Source organism: Marmota flaviventris, chromosome 18, assembly GCF_047511675.1.
Source record: "Marmota flaviventris isolate mMarFla1 chromosome 18, mMarFla1.hap1, whole genome shotgun sequence".
Lineage (NCBI taxonomy): Eukaryota > Metazoa > Chordata > Mammalia > Rodentia > Sciuridae > Marmota > Marmota flaviventris.
Genome location: NC_092515.1, coordinates 31,016,643 through 31,043,843, shown reverse-complemented (window position 1 = coordinate 31,043,843; position 27,201 = coordinate 31,016,643). Strand labels below are relative to the sequence as shown.

The 27,201-nt window shown below is 40.3% G+C and overlaps 1 protein-coding gene and 1 non-coding gene across 3 annotated transcripts in view; both read right to left on the bottom strand.

Annotated features, from left to right (window-relative positions):
• Positions 1-5,139: 5,139 nt before the first annotated feature.
• Positions 5,140-27,201, bottom strand: part of Heatr3 (HEAT repeat containing 3) — a 32,960-nt gene continuing 10,898 nt past the window's right edge. For both annotated transcript variants that reach the window (XM_071604167.1, XM_027939200.2), the window contains 9 exons: positions 26,591-26,868; positions 22,521-22,611; positions 22,264-22,421; positions 21,927-22,009; positions 21,154-21,290; positions 14,757-14,845; positions 10,550-10,693; positions 8,125-8,301; positions 5,140-6,019 (listed from right to left, as the gene is read on the bottom strand). In XM_071604167.1, coding sequence (XP_071460268.1) covers positions 5,897-6,019; positions 8,125-8,301; positions 10,550-10,693; positions 14,757-14,845; positions 21,154-21,290; positions 21,927-22,009; positions 22,264-22,421; positions 22,521-22,611; positions 26,591-26,868 — 1,280 coding nt within the window. In that variant the 3' untranslated portion in view covers positions 5,140-5,896. The remainder of the gene's footprint in view (positions 6,020-8,124; positions 8,302-10,549; positions 10,694-14,756; positions 14,846-21,153; positions 21,291-21,926; positions 22,010-22,263; positions 22,422-22,520; positions 22,612-26,590; positions 26,869-27,201) is intronic.
• Trnaa-ugc (transfer RNA alanine (anticodon UGC)) lies at positions 21,631-21,703 on the bottom strand. Its single transcript has one exon. It is a non-coding gene; the product is annotated as a tRNA-Ala (tRNA).

The following is a 27,201-nucleotide window of genomic DNA, read 5'->3' as shown; positions in this document are numbered from 1 at the left end:
GTGGTGCTGAGGATCCAACCCAGTGCCTCATACATGCTAGGCAAGTGCTCTGCCACTGAGCTACAAGCCCAGCCCCAAGTGTTTCCATTTTAAAGGCAAAAAAAAAAAAAAAAGTAAAGTAGTGGTTTTGACTTCCTTGGGCAAACATGCTATAGCACGTGGAATATTTAAATTATCTTTGGCCAGAAACAGGTTACAAAATGACTGTAGTAAGACCTTACTTAACAATAATTACTCGGATCTAAACGTATTAAATTCTCCAATTCTCTATGTTGCTTGTAAGAAACTCAATCCCCTCTCAGGGCACACACAGAATGAAGGTGGAGTCATGGAGTAAGATATTCCCTGCAAATGGAACCCCAAAGGAAGCAGGTGTAGCCACCCTTATGCCAAATAAAATGGGGTTTAAATCAATAGCAGTAAAAAGAGACAAGATTCCTATATAAGGATAAAGGGGTCAAGTGAGCAAGAGGAAATGATTCTAAAAACATATAAATATCAGAGCACCCAATATATATAAAGCAAATATTAACAGACCTAAAATGACAGACAGACTTCAATACAGTCCCAGCTGGGGACTCTAACAGTCCACTTTCAGCAATGGACTCATCCAGTTGGAAAATCAAGAAAGAAACAGCAGAGTTAAACCGCACCCTAGACCAAATGGACCCATCAGACCTCTGTAGAACATTCCACCAAACTGCAGAATACATACCTCCCTCCTCATGTATGTTCTGAGCCCATGGAACACTCTTCAAGAAGGACAGATGAAAGGTAATGGAAATGCTTTCTATATTGATTGTACTGGTTACCTACAGGTCAAAACTGATCAAACTGCATACTTCAAATGTGCGTTTTATTGTACTTCAATTTTCCCTTAATAAAGCTTTGGGGGAAATAAAAGGGAAAAAATAGGATAGATCCACAAAACAAGTCTTCAACAAATATTTAAAAACTGAAATCATAGCAACTATTGTTTATAAACACAATGTAATAAAACTAGAAATCTCAGCTGGGGTGTGGGTAATTAGAGCGCTTGCCTAGCATGTGTGAGACCCAGGGTTCGATCCTCAGCACCATGTAAAAAATAAATAAATAAAATAAAGATATCGTGTCCAACTACAACTCAAAAATAAATGTTAAAAAAAACCCTAGAAATCATTAACAAGAAAAACTTTGGAAACTATACAAATACATGGAAATTAACTTACTTTTGAACAACCAATAGATCAAGAAGGAAATTTATAATTTTCTTGAACAAATGAAAATGGAGATACAACATACTAAAACCTATGGGATACAGCAAAAAGTATGACTAAGAAGTTGATAGCAACCGATGTTTATGTCAAAAATGCAGAAACTCCTGAAAGATAAATCTTCAGCTAGACTTAAAAAAGAGAGAGAAAATTCAAATAAATAAAATCAGAAATGAGAAGGGAGACATTCTCACCTGTGCCCCACATGGGTGGTGGAAATGGGGTTCCACTGGTGGAATGAGCTAGCTGAGAAATAAAAGCCAAGAAAAACAGAAGGATAAAAAATATCACAGAACACAGAAAGCAGTTTCAAAAGTGGGGGCAGAGTGGGCAAGCCAATCAGAAGGATCGAGCTTCTAGACTCTGGCCAAAATGGAGCCCACACCTGCTTTATTTATATCGAGAAACATCAAAGGCCTTCCTTAGAATGTTCTTCAGCAAAAAAGGTTAAAGGTGGGCTGTCCAGTTCCCAAAGGGTTACACCCATCTCTGGAGCTACCGTGAGGTATCTTCCAAGCAGAGTGGAGATAAAGATCACATGCATTGGGCAATCTATTGCTGCGGGAGAGTCACAGATAGCGTGCAATGCCAAACCTAAATCTCCTGGCTTCCATACCAAGCAAGAGAAAAGCCTCGTGTAATTCACGGATGGCTTCCTGCAAGACACTACAACTGACACCACAAAAATACAAAGGTTCACTAGAGATTATTATGAACAACCATGTGCCAACAGATTTGATGACCTACAAGAAATGGACAAACCTCTAGACACGTATATACCTCACCAAGACTGGATCATGAGGAAATAGAACGCCTGAACAGACCAATAACAGGGAACAAGATTGAATCGGAAATAAGGTGTCCCATCAACGAAAAACCCAGGACCAGATGGTCTCACTGCTGAAATCTGCCAAGCACTTAAAGAAGAACTAATTCTAATTTTCCTTAAGCGATTCCAAACACATTCTATGAGGTTAGCATTATTACCCTGAAACCAAAACCAGAAAAGGATAAAATAACAACAACAAAAGAATTTGACAAGCCAATATCCTTCATGAACACAGATGCAAAAATCCTTAACAAAATATGTAAACCAAATCCAACAGTCCATTAAAGAGATCACTCACAGGGGACTGGGGATGCAGCTCAGTGGTAATGTACCCGCCTAGCATGCACAGGGCCCTGGGTTTGATCGTCTGCACAGAAAAAGAATAAAGAAAAACCACCCTCCAGTGGGATTCATCCCAGTGACGCAAGGAGGAGGACGGGGCAGATAACATACTATAGAACGGGGAAAAGCCGGGAGCTTCCTAAGATCTGGAATGAGACAAGGGCGCCCACTTTCACCATTCATTCAGCAGAGGGCTGGAAGTCCTAGCCAGAGCAACCAGGCAAGAGAAAAAAATAGAGGACATCCAAAAGAAGTAGTCAGATTGTCACTGTTTGCCGATGACAAAGTCTTATATATAGAAAACCCCAAAAGAAACTACTAGAAGAAACCAATTCAGCAAAGTTAGAGGACACAAAATCAACATACAAAAATCAGCAGCAATTGCTATATGCTAATAACAAGTTTTGTGAAATAGAAATCAAGAAAGCAATCTCATATACAATAACTACAAAAAACATACAGGAACAAATTTAAAGAAGTAAAAGATCTCTATGATGAAAAATTATAAAACTTTGATGAGAGAAGTTGAAAAGGAACCCAAAAGCAGAAAGACATCCCATGTTCATGGATTGGAAGCACTGATATGGTTAAAATGTCCCTACCACCCAATGATCTACAGATTTGACATCATTCCTATCAAAATACCAGGAAAAAAAATTCTGAAAATTTATACAAAAAAAGTATATAAAAAACCCCCTAAGTCATCTTGAGCAAAAAGAATAAAGCAGGAGGCATTCCACCACTACTAGTTCTAGTAATCAAATTACTAGTTCTATTAATCAAAATGAGCATGCAACTGGCATAAAAATAGACACACAGATGAATGGAACAGAACAGATGCCTAAGGGTCAACCCATACACGCACAGTCAACTGACTATTGACAAAAATGCTAGGAGAAGGACAGTCTTTTCAGTAAGTGGTACTAAGACAACTGACATCCACATGCAGAAGAACGAAACCAGATCCCTCTCACCAGTGACAAAAACCAACTTAAATGTTTTCAAGGTTTAGCTACCTAAGACCTGGAACTATGAATCTTCCAGAATAAAACGGGAAAGGCTTCAGGGTATTGGGACAGGCAAGAGTTTTTTTTTTTTTTTTTGGATAAGATCCCAAAAGTATAGCACACAAAAGTGAAAGTAGACAGATGGGATCACATTGAACTAACCAGCTTCTACATGGTAAAGGAGACTGAACACAATGAAGAGACAACCTACAGAATGGGAGAAAACATTTACAAACTAATAGATCTCAACAGGTGTTTCCTAAAAGAAGATATACAAATGACAACAGGTATATGAAAACGAGCTTAATATCACTAATCATCAGGCAATGTAAAAACACAAAATTACTTCACCCCAGTAAGAATAGGTACTACTCAAAACACTAAAAACAAGTGTTGGTGAGGATATGGAGAAAAGGGAACCCTTCTTTGCACACTGTTGGTAGGAGTGTCAATTACTATAGGCACTATGGAAAAATGGTATGGAGGCTACTCAAACAATTAAAAACAAAACTAACCAAAAACTACCACCACATGATCCAAGAGTCCTGCTATTGGATATATATCCAAAGGAAATGAAACCAGTATGGTAGAGAGACATCTGCATGTCTATGATCACTGCCACACTACTCACAAGAGCCAAGAAATGGAAACAACTTAAGTGTCCATCAACTGATAATTAAAAATGTGCTATATATACACAAAGGAATAGTATTCAGCCATAAAAAAGTATGGAAAGGAATCCTGTCGTTTGTAACATCATGGATGGAATTGGAGATCATTATTTGTAATAAGCCAGGCACAGAAAGACAAGTACAGCATAATCTCATGTGGAATTCTTAAAAGTTGATCTCATAGAATCTGAGAGCAGAATGGTGGTCATCAGAGGCTGTGGAGAGTCGAGGGGTGAGGGGGATGGGGAAGGCTGATCAGATAGGAGCAGGGAGTTCTGGTGTGCCACTGCTTTGCAGGGGACTACAGATAACACAACACTGCATCCTAACAACATGTCAAAAAGCCAGAAGAAAGGACTTCATAAGTTTTTAAGATAAAAAAATGATGAATGCTTGAGGAAATAAATGTTTAACATGATTTAAGTGTTACACAATGTACACACGCTTGAAAAAATTACACGCAGTTAAAAAAATAAAAACCCCCAAATCCTTGGTCAGGTACAGCAGTGCCTGTCTAGAGTCCCAGCTACTAGGAAAGTTGAGGAAGAAAAATTGTTTGAACCCATGAGGACCCAGCCAGCCTGAATCACACAGCAAGACTCTGCATCTTAAAAAAAAAAAAAAAAAAAAGTTCTAAAACAAAGAATCACCACGGAGTTCCTACCCCAACACTTACAGTGCTATGTATTTCTAAGGTACTGTTCTGGATGATTTTCAAAAAAATAAATATACATATATACATCAATGATAAATTTTCAAATCTCCATTGGCGACTCTTCTGATCTGGCAAATCGCTGGGTGACGGAGATGCGCCACGGGCTCATCCCAATGATGTGCATTGAAATTTCCACCTTAATCCCCTGTTGTCACACTGTCACTCAAGGATATTGAGAGGTAATACTGGAAAGTCCTGCTGTCAGTCTTTTTTCAGGTCTCATATATTTGAAGCCATATTCCTTAGCAAGTTAACCACCCAGGAATAGGAATATTTGGTGAAAAAAAGATTGTAAAAAAGGTTTTGTAAGACACAAAGCTTTCAATTAAAAAGTCATTTATTCAAAAATATTTTCTACCAGTTCTCATTCTATATCAAATTAAATCAAGGGGCAGTGTTACAAAACAATAGCTGATCAGACCTTCCTGTTTAAGAGGAAGGCGATCACCTCATTTAGCTCATCAGTACAATCTTTGGAGGGTAACATACAAACTCAATTCATTAATTTCTTCACAAAAGTTCATAATTGGTACATACTACTTCATACCAAAAAAATACTTTGCAAAGTTTGTCTTCATATTTCAGTTATAGATTCAGCTAATATAAAGTGATACAGGCTTTAATAAAGTACCCAAGCAATGATCTGGGCTTTCCTTTCTTGCAAAATTCAAGGACAATGATATTGAGGTTTCGTTCCTGTTCACACCGTAGTTAAGAACCACCTGAGGCTGAGCTGCATTTCCATGTTTTGTTTTGAGTGATGACAACACACTGGGGACAACAGTGAGCACATCAGAAATGCTCGGGGATCTCAAGGCTTAACCAGGAGTTTCTGACAGGATTTGAAGTTTTTATGAACCTCAAATTAATGTTCAGAATAAAGGCATTAAAAAAGGCCTCTAAGAAACATATAAAGGAATCCCTTTAGTATTCTCAGCCAAAAATACTTTGGGGAAGAACTTGTCGTTCCCCGTCTCTCTTCTTTGCAGTGGAGAGAGGGACCCAGGGCCTTGCACATCTAAGCGAGTGCTCTCCACGGAGCTCCATCCTCTAGCCCGGATCTCTCTTCCCGTGGTTCAAGAAGTTAGTCTTTTCTCAACAGTTTCTTGATAAGCAACAAACCTTCTCAAATTCATCTTCACATTGTCGAGAACACATAGCTGATCTGGACTGTATTTACCTCTCCCTTCTTTTCGTATCTGTGAAAAAAAAATTTATTTAAAAGTATTTCATTTGGGGTATATTTAATCATTTTTTTGAATAAGACTGCTGCAAGAATGTGGTAAAACAGTTTTAGTTCCAAGGTAAACAGAACACAGAACATGAAGAATAAAGATAATTTAAAATGTACATCTTTAAAATGATAGTTACAAAAATAACCAAGACTTTTAAAAATAACTCTAGACTTTTAAAAACTGAGTTTTACAGCATGTGAGATATGTCTCACCTCTGGTCTAGACAGGTAGCTTTCAAGTTCTAGTGTGTAACAGTATCACCCGGAAGGTTTGTTTAAAAAAATGGGTTGGTGGGCCATCCACTGAGTTCCTGATGCAGAGGGTCTGAGGGTGAGGCTGAAAATCCACATTAACAACAAGGCACCTGGTAATGCTGGTGCTGCTGGTACCTTCACGAGAGCACCTTGGGGGCTGGGGTTGTGGCTCAGAGGTAGAGCACTCGCCTAGCACACGTGAGGCACTGGGTTTGATCCTCAGCACCACATGAAAATAAAGTATTATGTCCGTTTACAACTAAAAAACATGTATTTAAAAGAAAAAGAGGGCACCTTGGAGAAACACTGCTCTATTGAAGTTCTTAATAGAATGTATGGTATTATATTTAAATACAACTTGAGGCTAAATAGGTACTAAACATTTTTCAATGCAACTGTGGCTGGTTTCCCACAAAAGGGCTTCACATAAGCAACTGCAGGTGAGGGCTGGGGATGTGGCTCAGGGGTAGAGCACTTGCCCAGCATGTGCGAGGCCCTGGGTTCAGTTCCTAGCACTGTAAAACAAAAAACATCAAAACCCCAAAACTGTAGGTTAGCCTTCCAGCTAACAAAAAAAATTTCATTAGGGCTTTATACCTTTGAGAAAAGAAATAGTGAGAAATGTAATTACCGCAGCAAAGCAGACTAAGTAGACAAATCAATTTGAACAATAGATTGAACAGACAGAAGCAAATGTCTAATTTAAAATCTAAAATATTGGGCTGGAAATGTGTTCAGTACTAGAATTTCATGCTAGCATGCTTGGGGCATTGGGTTTGATTCCTAGCACTATGAAAAAGGAAAAAAAAACACCCTAAAATATACAATGATAAATATTTGTATTTTTTCAGAATTACATAATTTTAAAATTGAGATTTAGATAAAAGATTGACACATGATTCAACTTGTTTTTAAAATGCCTACAGGGTGGAGGTGTATCAAAGTGGAGGAGCAGGTGCTTGCTAACATGAGTGAGGCTCTAGGTTCAATCTGTAGTGCTCCCACAAGCGCACATACACAAAGATCCTGGCTGCTGTCCTACCTGTCCCCACCAAAGGTTTTTGAAATTATTTTTGACTCAAAGTTAGGTTTGTTATTTGTGATAAACACAATAAATAGATAAAATTGCTAATAAAGGCAGTAATAGCTACTTTCTCCAGGATAGGAGGACTTGGAGTTTGCCTCTTTTCAAAAGAAAATATCCATAATAATAAAATCAAGATTTGATGTACTGTATGATATGAAATACATTTAAAATGTACATGAAAGTGCTTTGTTAGGTATAAACTACAGCATTTATGTATATGAAGACCCCCTCCCTTTTGCAGTACTGGGAATTGAACCTAGAGCCTCACACATGCTAGACAAGCTTTCTATAAGCGAGCTACATCCCCAGTCCTTTTGAAAAACATTTTTTTTTTTTTTTTTTTTTTGAGCTAGGGTCTTGCCAAACTGCCCACACCAGCCTCAAAATTGGCAATCCTCCTGCCTCAGCCTCCCAAGTAGCTGGGGCTACAGGCGTGTGCCACCACTCCTGGCTATATAGAGAATTTTAACAGTACTAACGTGTTAAAGAAATGAGGAACTTGTCAGATGTCATTCTGGCTCCAATTACAGTGATTCAACAGTCGGTGTGGAGCTATGACTCAGTCAAGAAGCATTTCACAAAGTACTGGGGATGAACTGCAATGTTAATCACTGAGATTTACAGGAATTCGACAGGCACAGGCCTCTAAACTGCAAGGTGCTAACTACACACACCCTCTTTCCCAGAGAATGCCGAGACCCGTGCACTCATATAAGACAGCTACAAACCTTCATCTTGAAGACTGGCTGGAACTCTTTCAGAGCTGATAACAATTTAATTTGAACCGAAGCTTTTTCAGCTTCTTCACCATCTGCAAAAACATCAAAGAGAGCATCCAAAGCTTCTCCTGCTACCACAAGGGAGGGATCTTTGGTGGCTACCTCAAGCAGAAAGCGCCCAGTGGTCTGAAAACAGCAAACACATTACAACATGACTAAGGTCAGTCTCCAGATGAATGCTAACTTCAAATGAGGCAATGATTCACACATACTGTTTTCTATAAAACACCAGGGGAGAAATGAAAACTTTTAAAGGACCAAACACTTTACAAATACTTATAAATATACCAATTATAACACCAGCAAGATAAACTAAACATATTATGGTTCCTAAGTAAAGTGAATGAAGACCCATAAATGACATGAAAAATTGATTTTGGAAATCATTAAATTTCTCTTTCCCTCTCTCAAATACAATTCTCTATGGTGTTAAAATACATAGAAATCTTATCTGTAATGAAAAAAAAATCTGCTTTTAAAAGTATGTGGAAAACACTAGGATAATTAAAAAAATAACCCAACACTTTATCTCATTTTGCTTTATTTACTGGTTGATTTTTAGCATCCATTCTTTCCTTCTCCCCGCACGATTAGCTAGCAAAGGACTGTCCCAGGGTAACCTCACTCTACTTTGGCTACTCTGCATCACCCTTTATGCCTCGAGGGTGGTGTGCAATCCAGCATTATGGGGAGGGGACAGAAATGCTCAGGACACTGAGCCCAAAGTCCAGCTGTGCCCTAAGTAACAGGGTGACTGCTGGACAGTTAGTCAACCTCGCCAGGCTTCAGTTTTCTCATCTAAATTTACGAGGTCTACATAACCTCTAAGAGAGTGTATACATGTTATGTTCTAGAATGTAACAAAGCACACAGAACCACCTATGAAGTCGTCTTATTAAAAACAATTCATGTGAATAGAATCCAGGTTTAGCTCCAAGTTCCAGGAAATACAGAGGATAAAGGAAGAATCCCAATCCCGTGAGAAAACCATCAGATGAATCAAGAAAACTGAACACTGTTAACTGATCCAGGAGCCGAGAGCAGATATTGCTGGGAGAAATGTTCTGGATCAACAGAGACAGAGAAGATCCCAAATCAAACATATGGAATTTACTGATTCACATAAACTAAATAGGTCTCTCCCAAGACAACTGGAAAATTATGAACACAGAACAGATATTAGACATATTAAGAAATAACTGTGAACTGTATGAGGCATGATAATGACATAAGGAACTATCCCTATTTTTAGGAGATGCTTACTGAGCCACAGGGGCCAAATACCATGTTGCCTTTCATTGACTTTAACATATCCAGCAGAGACTCTATGAAGAGTACAGGATTGAATGGTAACTGTTAACTCTGCTGTGGGCACACAACTCATTGTACTTTTTCTTTACCCTTCATCCCCCATATTTGGAAACATGACTAAATAAGAACATTTTAAAACTTTATATTTGAGAAAAACTTGCTGTTCAACTAGAATGGACCTCGGCAGCCAGTCTTATGGGCAAAGGAGCAACCCCACACCCCCATTTCACCTGTGTGTAGCACACACATGCCACGTAGCCAAGCTTGGCTCACTCTCACCTGTGTGCACATTTATCAAACATCTCTGGAAGGATACAGAAGGAACAGATAACAGTGGCAAATGGGGGCACTGTTAGAAGTGGAGGTCAATCTTTTCATTATATACTGTTGTACTGTTTGAAATTTCTTGCTATGTTCATGTATCATTTTTCTGAAGGGATGCTTAAAATAATTCGTCATCACTATAAAGTTTTTAGCAGGTTAAGAGGTGCTTTATATAAACAGTTTATCAACCATTAGTCAGCAATCAGCACTCCAGCAGTTTTTAGTGCAATGAAGGGTCATTTCACTACTGCTGACCGTTGAGTGATGCCGTACCTCTAGCAGGGCAGTTCCTGAGCAACTGTGCTGAGATTGAGTGCTGAAAGCAAACATGTCCAGTGAATTCCTATTGTGCTGGCGCTACCAGAGTTGCTGTTTGTAATTTGTGGAGTGATTAATTATTTGTATTTCTCAGAAATGTATTAGGTGGATTTTCATCAGCAGGAAAATATAACATCTTTAAAAATTCTGCATTTGGTCTTTCACTGAAGACAAATTTATTTTTGAAAAGGTATCTCCAGAGTAAAGTTAAATGACAAAATGAGGCTCAACATTTTACATACTTAGCTAATACCCGTAGCTAGAGCAAGCCAAAGGGCACATTCTAATAATATAACTTAGCAACTTTCTGATATGATATCTTCTCATCATGCTACAGAAGTTTTTAAAATCCTACACCAACAGATACACTTCTTCCATTTCTAAAATTTTAACATTTTAGGTTAGAAGCAAATTGTTTTACCTTAAGAGTTTCAAGCGTACCAGCTTCTTTGGCGAGGACACTGCCTGTGATTCCTAAAATGCTAACGACATTCACTCTGACCCCGATGTTGCTACTGTGAATGCCTGCCTTGCAGAACGCCATCAGCTGATCAGGTGTCATGCACTGTTGGAAGAGCAGAGGAGCATTCCCAGGGTTAGACTCAACCAAATCCAGTAGCACGAGAAGCCAGGGCTGATGGGCATCTCTTCTATAGCTGTATGGTGCCGGGAGCGGTAGGAATGCCTGGCTGAGAAGTTATTATGTATTCTGATCATTCCCAAATACAGCTGGCAATTCTGAGCTAAGACGAGCCCGTTCACGTCACTGTCATTATCCAATCTACAAGAGGGGCTTCAGGTCCTATTAGTTTCATTGAAGACTTTCATTCCAGATGTACACAGACTGAGATCTTAATTCCCTTTTAATGTTGATCATAAAGGTTTTGACAGTATAACAGAATCATGTAGGTTTTAAAAAATAGGCTGAACCTATACAAGGTAAGAATTTTAATATGTTTTGTCATAAAGTATTAAAGACTGATATTACACAGTGCTTCCACCAAGTGGTGGTAATTTTCAGTTTAAGATAATTTTTTTTCAATACTGAGGAGTAAACCCAGAGGTACTCTACCACTGAGCTACATCTCCAGTCCTTTTCATTTATTTTTATATAGTTTTTTAGTTATAGAGGGACACGATATCTTTATTTTATTTATTTATTTTTATGTGGTGCTGAGGATCAAACCCAGCGCCTCACACAAGGTAGGAGAGGGCTCTACCACTAAACCACAACCCCAGCCCCAGTCCTTTATTTATTTATTTATTTTAAAAATTTTGATACAGGGTCTTGTAGATTGCCCAGGCTGGTCTTGAACTTGTGATCTTCCTGCCTCGGTCTCCTGAGTTGTTGAAATTACAGATATGCGCCATTGTGCCTAGGAGTTAAATCTAACATGAGCACACATTTAGGCACAAGGACCATGAAAAAGTGTGACTGTCGGGACATAGGCAATCTTTGGTGAGAAGCAGCACAGGGTGGTGATGAAGAGCCTGGATCTGGAGCCAGACACCCCAGGCTCCAATCCTAGCTTCACTCCCACTTGGCAGTCCATTTTCCCATTGGTAAAATGAGGGTGATAAAAGTCTTCATCACAGTTGTGACAGGGGTAAATGATGCATGTAAAACACTCACTAGTTATTATTTGTGAAATTTATAAATTCTAAACTCATACTCATTTCTCAATCATGGGCATTGCTTCTGCCTACTCTACGGGCAACAGACAATGGGCCAGGCTCTCAGAAAATACCATAAGTCAAAAGCGGCATCACTGTTCTTGTCAGGACTTTTGGTCCCAGCAGTGAGAAGGTGACCAAAACAACAACTAAGCTAGCACTATAGGTTCCTCATGGCTAGGACGAGGCTGCTGTGAATCATAAAGACAAGCTGCACCACTACAGGTGATTCATGAAGAAGCTGCGGAATGTGTACAAACCAACAAGGTAAAGAACAGGACAGGAAGCAGGCAGCTGAATTTCAGAAGGGTTGCTGGCACTCAGCAAATAAGTTCTTGGTTTCTTCTCCCTGCGAAGCTTGGGAGAATCAGAGTTCTTCCGGTTTGAACACTTTATGCTCATGTGCGGTATACAAACATTACGGTTTAGATATGAGATGTCCCTAAAAAGCTCATATGTGAGACACTGCAAGAAAGTTTAGCAGTGAAAGGCCTGGGCTACAGCATTTTAACCTCATCAGTGCATTAATCCCAATAGGTGGTGACTATAGGCACACAAGGTGTGGCAGGAGGAGGTGACTCACTGGAGGTTAGCCTTTGGGGTATATGTTTTGTCCTTGGGGAGGGGAGTTTCTCTCTCTGCTTCTTGATGTCATATTCTAAGCCACCTTCCTCCATCATATTCTTCTGCCATGACGTTCTGCCACACTTTGAGCCCAGAACAATGGAGCCAGCGGTCTATGGACTGAAACCATGTGTGTGCCAAATAAACTTTTCCTCCTCTATAATTGTTCTTGGCAGGACTTTTGGTCACAGCAATGAAAAGCTGACTACAACTAACCTAATAATTCAAGATCTTAATATGTATGAACGATTACCATTAACTGAGCATAAACTGAGTAATTTTTTTAAAATTATCAGACTGATGCAGAAAATGATATCTGTACAATATGGAAAAATCAATAAACACTTTGTATTCCTATAAGGTTATAAGGTTATCTGATCCCCACCAAAAGCCATATGTCGGACTATGTATTATCAGCATTTCCATTTCATAAAAAGTGAGGGCCCAAAATTATGTCCTTGAAAAAAATCCTCAAACATACAAAGAAACCTTTTTAAATAATAAGTACAATACTAACATGAACTCAATAGCACCTGCTATATTTAATAGTAAAACATCATTCCCATTAAACTCTGATAAGGTTTGGGAAGCACTGCTCTAAAGGGTGGCTTTGGAGGGATCAAAGACAAGGTCACTGGAGAAAAGGAGGCCCCAGAGCTGCACTACTAGGAGACCTTATCTCAAAATCTTGAAAAAGTAAAGTCTGCCAGTGTAACTCAGTGGTAGAACGCCCCGGGATTTAATCACCAGTACTGTATTAAAAAAAAAAAAAAAAAAGAGTGAGATTCTGATATATGCTAGCTGTATCAAGGAGAAACCGCACCCAGACTACCTGATCACAGACAAGAAAGGGGAGCAGTGGTTACCAGAGAGCAGGGCAGACGGGAGTCAGTGTGTAATAGGTTCAGTTTCAGTTTGGCAAAGTGAGAAACGTGTAAAGACAGTGGTGATGGGTACGCAGTAGTGCACACTTGGCACCACTGAAGTGTACATTTAAAAATGGATGAAACAGCAAATTTGATGTTTCACCACAAAAAAAGAGAAGATATTTAAAGCTGGGGCATAGCTCAGTGGTAAAGCACGTGCCTAGTATAGTCTACCTTTTTAGACTTTATCATTCTGTTTTTTATTTCGAGGTTTTTTTTTTTTTTTTTTAATTTTTTTTAAATTAAATCCAGGGGTGTTAAAAAAGAAAAAAACAAAGCTAACAAAAAAGTAATTCCTTTTTGCTGGGCAAAGTGGTGCATGCCTATAATTTCAGCTACTTGGGCCTAAAACAGGAGGATTGCAAATTCAAGGCCAGCCTGAGCAACCCAAGTGAGACCCTGTCTCAAAACAAAAAATTAAAAGGGCTGGGGATGTAGCTCAGTGATAGAGCATGCCTAGTTTAATCCTCTCTCTCTCTCTCTCTCTCTCTCTCTCACACACACACACACACACACAAGCACACACAAAAGTAATATTCACCCCTTATTTATAAAAGTGAAAACTACAGCTAACTTTATTATAAGCATACACAGAATTCTTTCAAGCAACTTTAAAACACAGTACTCTAGGGTGGGGAGGTACAGCACTTTCCTAGCATGAACAAGGCCTTGGGTTCCATTCCTAGCACCACCAACACACACACACACACACACACACACACACACACACACACACACAGAGCAAAACACCATACCCTTCTTCTTTAACCTGGAAATACCAGTGTGAACTTTATTTTGCTATTCCCTGGCTATTTCAACAAAAAGGCTTAAAAGTGATGACAACATGGTGGCCATAAACCCCCAAAATTCAGTTTTCCACTAAAGAAATCAGGGCTTTTAGAAAAATATTTTCACGTTTTAAGCAGGAAAATTACAAGTTGAGTCTGAGACATTTTCTTTAACTTGAAAAGGAAAAAATGATCAAAAATCTAGGGTTTGAATGTAGAGTCCATGTCAAAGAGACACAGAAACCAATCTGAAGGGATTCCTATTATGTAAATATTGGTTTTTGCATGAAAGAAGAATATGAATCCATATTTTAAAAACCCTAAGATCACAATCTTCAATCACCAGTACCACAAAAGGAAAAGAAAAAAAAAAAAACCAAAGCCAACGATATTCAGAAAATATTTTCAACATATATATCCAACAAGAACTTAAATCAATAAAAAAAAGCACCTGTGTGTATTGCTTCACATTCTATTTCAAGCATTTCTGTTTTCTTTTTACTAAGATTGTACATTACTCTTGTAATAGAAATAAGGGTTTTAAAAAATTAGTTAATTTCACCTTCATAATACAGAATCTTCTTAAGTTTCACATAAAAAAGCTTAAAACTCTTACCTGAGAAATGTTTTTGGAGGCCATTGTTTGTAAAAGGGCCCGCAAGGCACCACTTATGGCTTCCAGAAAGTCATCGTGTTTAGCAAAATCTAAAACACAAACAAAACATGAAGATAAAATGTAAGTCTTCTCTTTCTCCAGGACAAGCTATTTTGTAGAAAAAGAAACAGGATCAAAACAGAACATGTTAAGTATTCATCAACTATGATTAATAAAAATAATCTAGGTATTTAAGCCCAGAAGTACAGTGTGCACCAATTCTGACAATGAAACATATAAATGACAAGCTAGGGCATGGCGGAACTGTCACAGCAAGGGTGTGTCCCACAGACGGTCCTCGACTTGTGGGCTCTGGGTTTCATGTGATCCACGCTCTGGCACATGATGAGCCTGAGCCAGTGCCGTGAACCGAGTCCAGCCTTTTGCAGAGCCCCGTCATGGCGCTGGGCACACCTGTGGTACAGTCACCTCCTTGTCCAGTGCTTCCTTGTCCACCGAGCCCACAGCGGAGGGAAGAACTGCTGCTTGCGCAGAGACCCACCTTCTCCTTCACATTCCTGCTCCTCATCACCACTTCTTTCTAGCTGTCCCTTCTGGCCATGCAGGATAGACCCAAGAGCAGCCATAAACAACTGTGCCAACACAGCCACATACAGGCCAGGGAGGGTCGCGCAGCAAGCTGGCTCCCTGTCCCCTTTTATAGGAAAGGAAAGCAATTCCCTTGGTGCTGTAGACTGTACTTTCCAAAATGGCCTCAGCAGTATTCCCAGTTCTGCGTGATCTCCTGGAGCCCTGCCACTTCCAATAAAGATGTGGAGTCTGTTACTCCCCTCTTTGAGTCTGGGTAGGACTCTCTGACTTCTCAAAAACAAAACATACAAATGACAGGATGGGGCATAAAAAGCAAATGACTCGTGTGTGTCCGATGGAAGTCATTTGCTTCTATGACCTTCTTCTCCCTTAACTCTAGCCCTTGGAGCTGGGCCACCATGTTGTGAGGACGCCTGGTCACATGAAGGGGTCATCTGTGGGTGTTCTGCCTCCCAGTTCTAGCACCAAATTTCAGATGAGTAAAAAACTTCCAATGATGTGGCCCTGAACCCTCAAGGTTTCCAGCAGAGGCCCTAGATTAGTATTCCTCCATCTCAGCACTATGGATACTTGGGACAGGATCACTAATGCTCTGTCATGTAGGCACAAGGTCTCCTGTGCACTGTAGGAAGTTTATCGCATCCCTGGACTAAATAATTTAGATTCCACTAGCAACTTCCAAGTTGTAACAATCGAAAATACCTCCAGACACTGCCAAATGTCCCCTGCAGGTGGTGGTGCAAAATTGTCTCTGTCGAGATTCACTGCCTTAGACACCAATGGAGACAAACAATGTCCATGGTACCCTAAATGGGCGACCCAGAGGAACAGTGAAATAACAAATTGGTTGTTTGATTTTTGAGTCAGGATCTCACTATGTTGCCCATGCTGGTCTTGAACTCCTGAGCTATCATGCCCAGCTTGATTATTGTTGTTTTAAGCCATAACATTTTGGGGTAGTCTGTCGTATAGCAATAGAAATCTTGTGGTGTCTGGGACCCTGTCCCAGTTCTGACCCCCTTTTAGGTTGCCTGGGTGAGAGATAAAGAGGTGACTTCCCACAATTTTTTTCCCCCCCAGGGGCACTAGGGATTGAACCAAGGGGCACTTTGCCACTGAACTATATCCCTAGCCTATTTTATTTTGAGACAGGGTTTTGCTAAGTTGCTTGGGGTCTTACTAAGTTGCTGAGGCTGTCCTCAAATTTCAATCCTCTTCCTCAGCCTCCTGAGTCAAGAGGATTATAGGTGCACACCACCATGCTTGGCTCCTTCCCACAAACTTTAAAGCTTATTAAATTTTTTGGTCCTTTATATTATGCACCAAAGTAGGGGATTTCCTGTAATTATCACAGGCCATAGAACAGGATAGATTTAGGATCAGATAGGCCGGGGATGAAGTCCTGCCTGACATGTGACCCTTGCCACTTCACTTTGGTCTCAGGTCACATGTTACCTCCTCAGAGAGGACTTCTGCACTTGCTTAGCCCAGCACTTCACACCACTCTGCTGTTAATTTTTTCTTTATAGCTGAAATTACATTAAACATTATGTCAGAATGCAAGCTCCACAAACAAGTGCCCCTGCCTAACTCTTCAGACCACTATTCCTAGGACCTAGATAGTGTACGGCATAAAGTAAGTGCTCAATGAACATATGCCAAACCACGAATGATCTGAAGAGGCCCCGTAACCTTTCTAAATCTCAGCTTCCTCTCCAGGAAAAGGGGACAATAAAGCATATCTCCTAACATTTGGCACCTATAATAGGCTCTTGAAAATTCATGTGAGGTTGTTACTATTTAACTTTAAGAAGTTACCATATTGGCTCTTGTTTAATGCTCCAAGAGTAGCCCTAGAAATTCACAAACTCCACATAAAACAATTAAGCTACAGTTGTGTCATGATAAACTTACTCAGTTAAAAAAAAAAAAAAAATCTCAGATTCAATCTTTTCTCATTCTTTCTCAGGAAAATAACATTATCTTAGATCTAGAATGATAATCTGAACTAAACACCATTTTACATTATGTATAATTTGCACTTTACGGAAAATGCTTGGGCGATTTTTATTTAATTCATATTTTTGGCCAAATATCCAGATTTGGGGAAGGCACTTTAAACCTCCTTGGTTTTCAGCTAAATTTTCAGTAAAAGGTCAACAGATATGGTGTTGTCAGGGAAATTAGGTAAACGACAAAAGTTAGACAAGAGGTTAATTCAAAATGTCCTTCCCCTCAAGAATGCTACGCAATATCTAAGAATGTGTAGCAGGTCTAAATGTAGGTAAATAATCAGCCTAGGAGTAATCAAGAAGCAAATTGTATTTGTGAGTTTTTCAGACTTACTTTCAGCATTCTGAAAAGGCATCCCAGATGGGATACCTCCATTCTAACCAAAAAAATAACTTTCTAATTACCAGAATCTGAGAAAACAGAAAACCCTAAATGATTTTAGAACTCACGTAATGGAGCAAAACTGACCAACTGACCCAATACAAAGACACAACATAGCTAAGGATCTGATGTTTTGAAAATCAACAGCTTTTAATGAAGGAGACAAAGATACTACAAAAACACTTTTTATCCTTGATGTCAGCCACAAATATAATGTAGGTATGTACAGAGAATCACAAATTCTGTAGCTATTCAGGTCTGTATTCTGTATTTTAGTATCAAAAATAAAACAAGCCAGGGCTGGGGCTGTAGTGCTCAGTGGAAGAGCACTTGCTGAGCATGCACAAGGCCCGGGTTTGATCCCCAGCACTGCAAAAACCAAAACCAAAACCAAAAGTTAAAACAAGTTAGATAGAGGAGCTGGGGTTGTGGATCAGTGGTAGAGCACTTGCCTAGCAAGTGTGAGGCACTGGGTTCGATTCTCAGCAGCACATATAAGTACATAAATAAAAAATATAGGTCCATCGACAACTAAAAAAAACATTTAAAAAAAAGAAGGGCTGGGATTGTAGCTCAGTGGTGGAGCACTTGCCTAGCATGTGTGAGGCACTGGGTTCCAGGCTCAGTACTACATAATAAATAAGTAAATAAAGTTACTGTGCCCATCTTCAACTGGGGGGGGGGGGATAAGTTAGATAGAGTTATATGAACCTCATACCTTTAACTCTAAGTAGAGAAATTTAACCCGTCCTCGCCACCAAAACTTTTCCAATAACGGTTCATAGCATCTATATAGAATCTCTAGGATTACATTATTTAATAAATCCCAAAGGTTTAGAAGGACTACATTAGAATATCTTGTCTCAATACTGTGTGATTGTTTTTTAAATCAGATTTTATTCTAAGAAAATTTACTACTATTCCAAAACAAATAACAACTATTATTATTTATTTGTTTTTGGTTCCAAGGATTGAACCCAGGGCCACTTACTCAATGAGCCACAACCCCAGCCCTTTGAGGTCTCACTGAGTTGCTGAGGCTGGCTTTGAATTTGCGATCCTCCTGCCTCAGCCTCTGAGCTGCTGGGATCACAGGTGTGTACCACTGCACCCAGCTCTATTATTATTTCTGAACCACTTGTTAATTCCATTTCTCTGAATACCAATGTTAAGGGATACAAAAGCCACAGATAGGATACAAGGATAGACTCCGAGCAATGGGGGCAGTCCAGAGACATTTTAATGGCAATCTTTCCCCAGCAACAACCTTCCCCGTTTGCAATCCAAACCCTTTCATACACGGGAGATCAATTAAAATTACAAATCACCGGGAATAATGGAGCCCACATCATTAGATAGGGAGCTTTTCAAAACTACTGATGTGACAGTGACCTGCAGTAGGTGATTTCTATAAAAATAACATTATAGCTCTCAGGAAATATTAATATGTTCTTAACCTAGCAGCACGTCATATTTCTGAACTTTTTTTAAAAGATTATTATTATTTTTTTAAAGATGGAGCTGGGGATATAGCTCAGTTGGTAGAGTTCTTGCCTCACATGCACAAGGCCCTAGGTTCAATCCCCAGCACCACAAAAAAACAAAAACGAAAAGTCATGAAACTGGAATTAATTTAAGATCGAAGTGCTTAGTTATATTTCCCCACAATTCAAAACACTCCCTTCTTCTCCAGGACTCAGCTTGGTGTGGTTTTCCTATGGTCTGTGCATTGATGAATGTGCAGCTCAATGAGTGCACGCAGCCAGACAAGCAGGACAAACACATCTAAGCGTTCCTGTCCAGCTGAGGCAGGTGCGTTTACTTCACTTGAAACAAACTCCTCCTGCTGCTGGGAATGGGACTGTGGCACCTTGATTGGACTGAGAAATGGCTTGGAGGCAAGAGACAGGCAGCTTGTAGATCTAGGGTTGGGCAGGGCTTGGAAGCAGTCAAAGTCTGGGGTATGGCCTGTTTACCCAAGGCCCTGGCTGTGGACTTCCCTGTTCAGTCCTGCCCTCTGCCTCAGACCATAAGAATGGGTGGATGGTTGTGGGCACCAGCAATATGGGCTCCTCCTTCCCACCCCACGGGACATCTTGCTGGACTGATGGGAGGCAGAATGCCAGCAAAGGTCAGTGAAAGCATCCTCCACCACATGCAAGGTCTCTATGAAGGTTGGGAGAGAAATACGAAGCGACAGTCACTGCTCAGGCTGACAAGCCTCTCAATATGCCACTGCTCAGTGGGACTGTGTGAGCTCCTCCAGCTGAACGAGATCGAGTTAAAATGGGATTCTACTATAATAGACTATGAAAATCTGTTAAAGAACATGTATCAAACCCTGTACAAACAGCCAGGCGTGATGGAGAACACTTGTAATCCCAGTGACTAGGGAGGCTGAGGCAGGAGGATCACACATTCAAAGTCAGCTACTTAGCGGTGCCCTAAGCAACTTAGTGAGACACTCTATTGAAATGAAAGATAAAAAGGGATGGGGATGTGGCTTGGTGGGTAAGCATCTATGGGTTCAATCCCTGGTGCTAAAAAACAATAAGGGAGTCTTACAGAATCTGTACTGGTCCTAAGGGCTACCCAATTCATTACTGGACCAGTTAAATCCTGTTAAATTAAAATATATATATATGTTTGGGATTTTCCTCAATGGTAGAGTACTTTCCCAGCATATACAAGGAACTGGGTTAAATTTCTGGTACCACACACACACAAAAAAAGTTTAACCATGGTATGTTACCCTATCTAGGTTTCTGAGTACAAATGAAATTAATCCATTATCAGAGACCTGTAAATTAAAAGATTCAATTCCTACACTGCAAAAATGTTTGGAGAGAGATACAGGTTTGATAAAAGCTAGGTGTAGAATTATGTGTGATTTTATACCATTTCCCACATTTTTCCTTTCCCCAAGTGTCCCAGAGAATCTTTCTGAAACCAAATATAAGAAAATGGTGACTTGATTCTGGGAGAGAAACCGGCTGGGACAAAGGAGTAAGTAACATGGTCCACTTTACATCCTCTAATAATTTTTGAATTTTGTTCCACATACAATGTATGTATTACCCAGTCAAATTTAAATTCCTATAATTAAAAAAAATACAGAATTGCCAAAATATCTTAATGAGAATCTGATGTTATTTTTGATTTCAGCCTTAATTGTCCTGACATAATTGGAAATAATTATAACTCTAATAAAGAAGAAAAACACCCCCTCCATCCCTGCTGGCACACCTGGTTTGACTCTCACCACCGGTGACTATAAACACATGCCTGCTAGTGACTGGAAGGTTTCTGCAGGATTGATGATAAACAACACACAATCACAAAGTCCACGGTCTGCCCCTTAAAAACTCTGCTCTGTCCCAGTAGTCTTTCTGATCAATTCCTAAATATTTACCTGGCTGAGAAAAAACAAGTTGTGACAGGTGCTGTGCGAGTGTTTGGAGGGCTGGAACTCCTCCCAGATGGTCCACATCCAGGAGTGACACCAGACTCTGAAGACACACGAGGGCTCTACACTGAATAGTGTTCATTCTGCAAACGAAGAGAAATGATGCCGCCTCTTTAAAATTTATCCAGCAGAACTCAGTGTTAACTTTTAACCTAAGCTTCAAGGTCTGACTGGGAATATCTGTAAGTACAAGGGGGTCCATGGGCAGGTCACAAAGAACTGTAAAGTGGGCTGTTAATCTGCCAATCAAATGTTCACGCACAGAAGGGTTCTGATGTACACCGTTTCCTGAACCATAAGGAACTTCTGGGTCTTGGGAGGAGTTAGCAATTTTTATTTAATGTTCTAACACTTCACATAATGACCAGCTTTTTGTAAAAATATATTTTTAATTGTAGATGGACACAATATATTTATTTATTTTTGTGGTGCTGAGGATTGAACCCAGGGCCTCATGCATGCAAGGCAAGTGCTCTACCACTGAGCTACAGCCCCAGCCCTGACCAACTTTTTTTTTTAATATTTATTTTTTAGTTGTAGTTGGACCCAATACCTTTATTTTATTTATTCATTTTTATGTGGTGCTGAGGATCAAACCCAGGGCTTGCAAATGCTAGGCGAGCGCTCTACCACTGAGCCACAACCCCATCCCATGACCAGCGTTCTTAAAAATAGAAAAGTTCTTTAAAAAAAAAAAAAATTAAAAATAAAGTTCTTACTTTCTAATCAAAGGTTTCCACGTAGGATTCCTTGAACATATGTCAAGCGCAACATTGTTTGGGGAGGCAGTTTTCTCAAAAACCTAGGTTTAAAAAAGGCAGTAGGGCAAAGGTCAGAGATCGTCATCTTACACACGATTTCTTTACGAAACTTCTACACATTACTTCCAAGTAAAATGTTGAGGATGATCAAGAAAGAATGATGTTTTGGCCCATTTCCAGGCCTACTGGTTCTGTTCAAGCTGGAAGTGTGGGCTCACTGCTTGTGCACACAGGATGCACAGCTCTCTGAAACCTTCCCCACACTCTGTCAGAGCCCAGAACGAAGGCGGCTTACCTTCTTTGGGATGAAGCAGTTGGTGAGAGCGGAGTGAATCTCATGGGAGAGGCAGAGTGGGGACAGCAGCTGTCCCCCACACTCACTGAAGGAGTTTTCCATGCACGCATCGCTCTCGTCACTGCTGGAAAGCTCTTCCCACTCGTCGTCAGAGGGATCTGGGAAGAGTGCAGACCACCTGTAGCTGGATGCTAAAGGAAATCCCTTGGAAGCCGCCCCGCCTGGGGGAAAGGTCTACATGTCAACTGGGAGCAAACCTTCACTGAAGCACATGTTGACGACAATTTCCAGAGCCGTCTGCTGAGCTGTCAGCACTGCTATGGTTTCTCTCAGTTCCTTGTCAGTGGGCTTAAAAAAAAAAGGAGAGGGGGGATGACAAATTATTTTTGCATGAATTTTCTTAGCGAAAGCCTACTAGAAGATTTTTGCACTTGGAAGGGAGCATATGGGGGTGGGGTAGGTAGAAGAAAAGCTATGAAGGACTGAAGTTCCAACAAGCATTCTCACTCCCTTGGCACGGTCAAGCAGGCCACTGTTAACTGGGATTCCATCTATCTGCATGGTTATTCTCTAAAGCGTTGCTTAGTGAGCTGGAGAGAACAGATAGGTATTTAGGAATTTTGAACTAAATTCACCCTGAAACTTAATCTAATGTGTTAAGAAGTCAAAAATACTAAGATTAAAACAAAAGTTCATTTAAGACACCAGGCATTTAAACACAGCAAACCTGCTTTAGGACACTGACTTCCTCTTGGAAAGACTGCATTAATAACACTGCTAAAAGCCTTATATGACCAACAGAGCTTCGCCAGGGAGCACACAGCTTGCTTCCTGGCTGTTTTTGAAGATGAAAATAAATATTCCTTTAAGATTAAAAAAAGAGGAAGACATTTTTCTCTGAAAATATAGAGCATCAATTTAACTTCACCAATTAACATTTCTTAAAATGGGTATTTAAATTTATATACTTAAATTTACACGACCTAAATTCTTAAATAACCAATGGAAAAGTGAAATAGACACAATGATATTCCAAAAGACTGTATCCACTAAACACAATGTATACTTTATTGTCAAAATGTTTCTAAATTTCTGCAGTGTTCTAATCATCTTCATGGCTGTGTAACCTTCCATTAAATAGATACACTGTGACTTACTAAACATTCGCTCCAATAGCATGAAATATTTCAGATTACAATAACCCTTCAGATTCTCAGTTCTACCTCTGTAGATTTAGCCAAATCAACCTACCTACTTACCTGCCTTCCTTCCTTCCTTTCTTTTTGGATAGATTCTCACTAGGTTGCCAAGGCCAGTCTCAAATTCCTGGGTTCAATTGATCCTCCTGCCTCAGCCTCCTATGTAGCTGGGACTACAGGCATATGTCATTGTGACTGCCTAACCAACTTTGGATCAAAAAGCTGGGGCTGGGGCTCAGTGGTAGCGCACTTGCCTGGTGTGAGTGAGGCACTGGGTTTGAGTCTCAGTACCACATGTAAATAAATAAAATAATGGTCTATCAACAACTAAAAAAAATTATTAAAAAAATTTTTTGGGAAAAAAACTGTACTATACTGAACATGTACAGACTTTTTCCTTGTCATTATCCCCTAAACAATAGAACAACAATATTTACATTGTACTAAGTGGTACAAATAATCTAGGGATTATTGAAAGCACACATAAGGACATGCGTAGGCTGTATGCAACAATGATGCCATTTTATATACAGGTCTCCAGCATTTGAGGATTTTGAAATCCAAGCAGGGTCCTGAAACCAACCGATCCCCTGTGGATACGGATGGCCAAATGGACTGGGATATCTTAATTCCTCAGACAGACATACTGGATCCAAGGGAAAAAGCACATTGATAAGTCCTAGACACCATCCCATTTTCCTTTCCAAGATGTTCCCATTCATTTAAAAACTTCACTAACAACTTCTTTGCCCAAGAATTTAACTGCAACTTTAAACTACGTCCTTTTAAAGAAGAGGAGGGGTTCAGTCAGGGTGGCACACAACTGTAATTCCAGTTACTCAGGAGGCTGAGGCAGGAGGATCCCAAGTTTGAGGACAGCCTAGGCAACTCAGTGAGAAGTGAGAACTTGAATCAAAATAAAATTTTAAAAAGGGTCTGGGGATGTAGCTCAGTAATATGAGTGTTTTTCTAGCACTGACAAGGCCCTGAGTTCAATCCCTAGCACCACATGCACACACATTCACACACAAACACACACATATGCACACAAAAAACAGCAATTTTCTAATTTTATAGATGTAACTCATGGATTCCTACATCTGTGTTCCATTTATCACTACTAACAATGTATATAAAATTGTTCAACTAAACAAACCTTTGTCAGAGTAGATTCAAGCTAAAAGAGACTTGTTGCTCTCTTCTCATGTATGTAGAATGCCTGAAGATGAGGCTCAGAAGGAAATTAGGTTCTACTTTATGTAACTGCTGCTCAGAACATTTCTCTGCTTATTGTTATCAAGCTGACAAAAAGAATCAATCTAGATGAAATGTTATGACATCTGAGATTTGCTTTCAAGTAACCACAGAGAAAGGGGAGAGTGAGTGGGAAACAGATGAAATCAAACAGATACGACAGGATCAATGGTAACCGTGGGGACGGGGGAGGGGGTACTCTACTTTGGCATGTGTTTAAAAAAAAACACATTAAACAGCTTTCTTTATATATTTGTGGCTATGCTATTAAATGATGTGATTAAATGATGTGATTAAGGGTTTTGATTCTAAAAGACTCCAGCAGAAACCACTAGGCAGCGTAAAAGACCACAGCTGACTCCACATCTGTATTCCTGGCACGCGTGAGCATGGTGCTAGCACCCCACTGGCACTTGATGCTGGCTCGCTGAACCGCCAGCATGTTAATCAGCCAGGCCACTCAGGTAGGTCAAGACTTTAAAAGGCAAGTTTTGCTGTAAGTAAACACTGCACTTTATGAGCACATTTGTGTGTGTGTGTGTGTGTGAACCCAGGACCTCAAACATGGTAAGCATGTTCTCCACCACCGAGCCCCTCTATTTAAAAAAAAAAAAAAACTCATATAAAAATAAATGCTCTACGTAACAATATTTACTCCCTTAAGGAGTCCCCGGGAGCCAGGCTGGAGACGGGCAGCAGCACACTGGAATGCCCTCTTCCTACCCATGCCAGGGGCCTTCACCAGGCTGCTCCTCTCTTTGCCTTCCAATAAAGCGCAGGCACTCTGTACACAAAGCCTTCTTAGCCAGCCGCCTCCTCTGCTCCAGGCAGGGATGAGTCGCATGTCTCTACAGAAACCACTCCCTCAGAAATCTAGGCCCCGCCCTGTCACTGTTCTCAGCACAGGCCTCACGACCACAGCTGTGTGGCTCTGTCTTCCTGAGTCGGAGGAGCGGTCCCTGAAGACAGGAACCACATCTTAATCATCCATCCTCACCCTCAGGAGCACAGTCAATGAGCACCTGAACGGTGCATGAATAAAGCCCGATCCTCTGTCCTCCAGCCCATTTTCTTTCCTCCTCCAGATAAATGTTCTCCCAAAGTCTGCTGAAGGTTTGTCTTGGCTGAAATGATTCCTGAACCCGACTCACCCTCACCCCCACATCATGCCCACCAGCAGAGGCACACCACAGTCGTCCAACCTTTGCTTGTCAGCAGTGGGTAGAGGTTTGGCCTGTCATTCTACTAAGGCTAAACACTTTTAAATAAGAGAGACCAGAAAACAAGGGACAATCTGGCAAAGAACAAATTCCTTTAGTTTGAAGACAATCTGGGAGATAATGTGGAACCAAAGAGAGAGGCACAAGATTTAGGAAGACAACTTTTTTTTTTTTTCTTTTGGTACTGGGGATTGAACCCAGGGATGTTTGAACACTGAGCCACAGCCCCAGACCCTTTTTACTTTGAGAGAGGGTCTCGCCAAGTTGCTTTGGGCCTCACTAAGGTGCTGCAGCTAGCCTCAAGCTTGCAATTCCCCTGCCTCTGCCTCCCAAGGATCGTAGGAGTGCCCCACAGTGCCCTGCGATAACTGGGTTATTTCTGAAGCATTCCAAAAGAATTGGACTGTCTCATCTGAGATTCTCTCCTGCATGCAAATTTCATTTAGGCAAAAGTTTTTTGTTTTTTTTTTCTCTCTCTTTGGGAGAGACTTCTGATGTTCTAATGAGAATCAACGGGAAAATATGACTAACTTTTATTGAAGTTCACTTTCTATAGTTCACTTTGCTACAGTACTTTTCTATAAAGCTAAGGATTAACCTGTTGAAAGAAAACTGCTGTATTAGTCCATGTTTTAGAGCATCAGTCTGACTTACTGGAAGTAAATCGGAAACAAAATTTTTCCTTCTGACTTTTCTTTTGTGAGGAATTTCTTCCATTTCAACGTCTTCAATCAAATCATCACCATTAACATTCTTTAACATTTCCTCAGTCTCTGCCGCAGTCTTTAATCTCTGAGTTTCAGCCTCTTTCATCTGAATAACTATTTCGCCAGCATCCATTTCCAAGACTTCGGATAAGATCTTTAGTATGGCATTTATGATCTCTGCCTGACTCTTAGACGGAATGACGTCCTTCAGATTCCAGATTGTGCCTGTGAAAAAAGGAGCACAAGGACACAGCCTCGCCTGTGAAGTCTTATGGGGACTCCAGTTTCCACAGACTGGTTCTCCAGGCTCAGGCGTCATCTTGAAATGTCTGGACCCCAGTCCCTTTGTTCAGCTTTTACTAACTGTCAAAAGGTACCGCACAGAGGCAGCAGGCACTCTTTGTTAGGACCCTTGACCTTCATTTCCTGCCTGGGCACACAGGCCTTTCTCTAATTCAGACCTATCAGCAGACCCAGAGAAGGCCTACCAGGTTTCTGGTGAAATGAAAACCCGAGTCGCCTTGTTTTCTTTCATCTTAATCCATTTTTGCTCTCCTG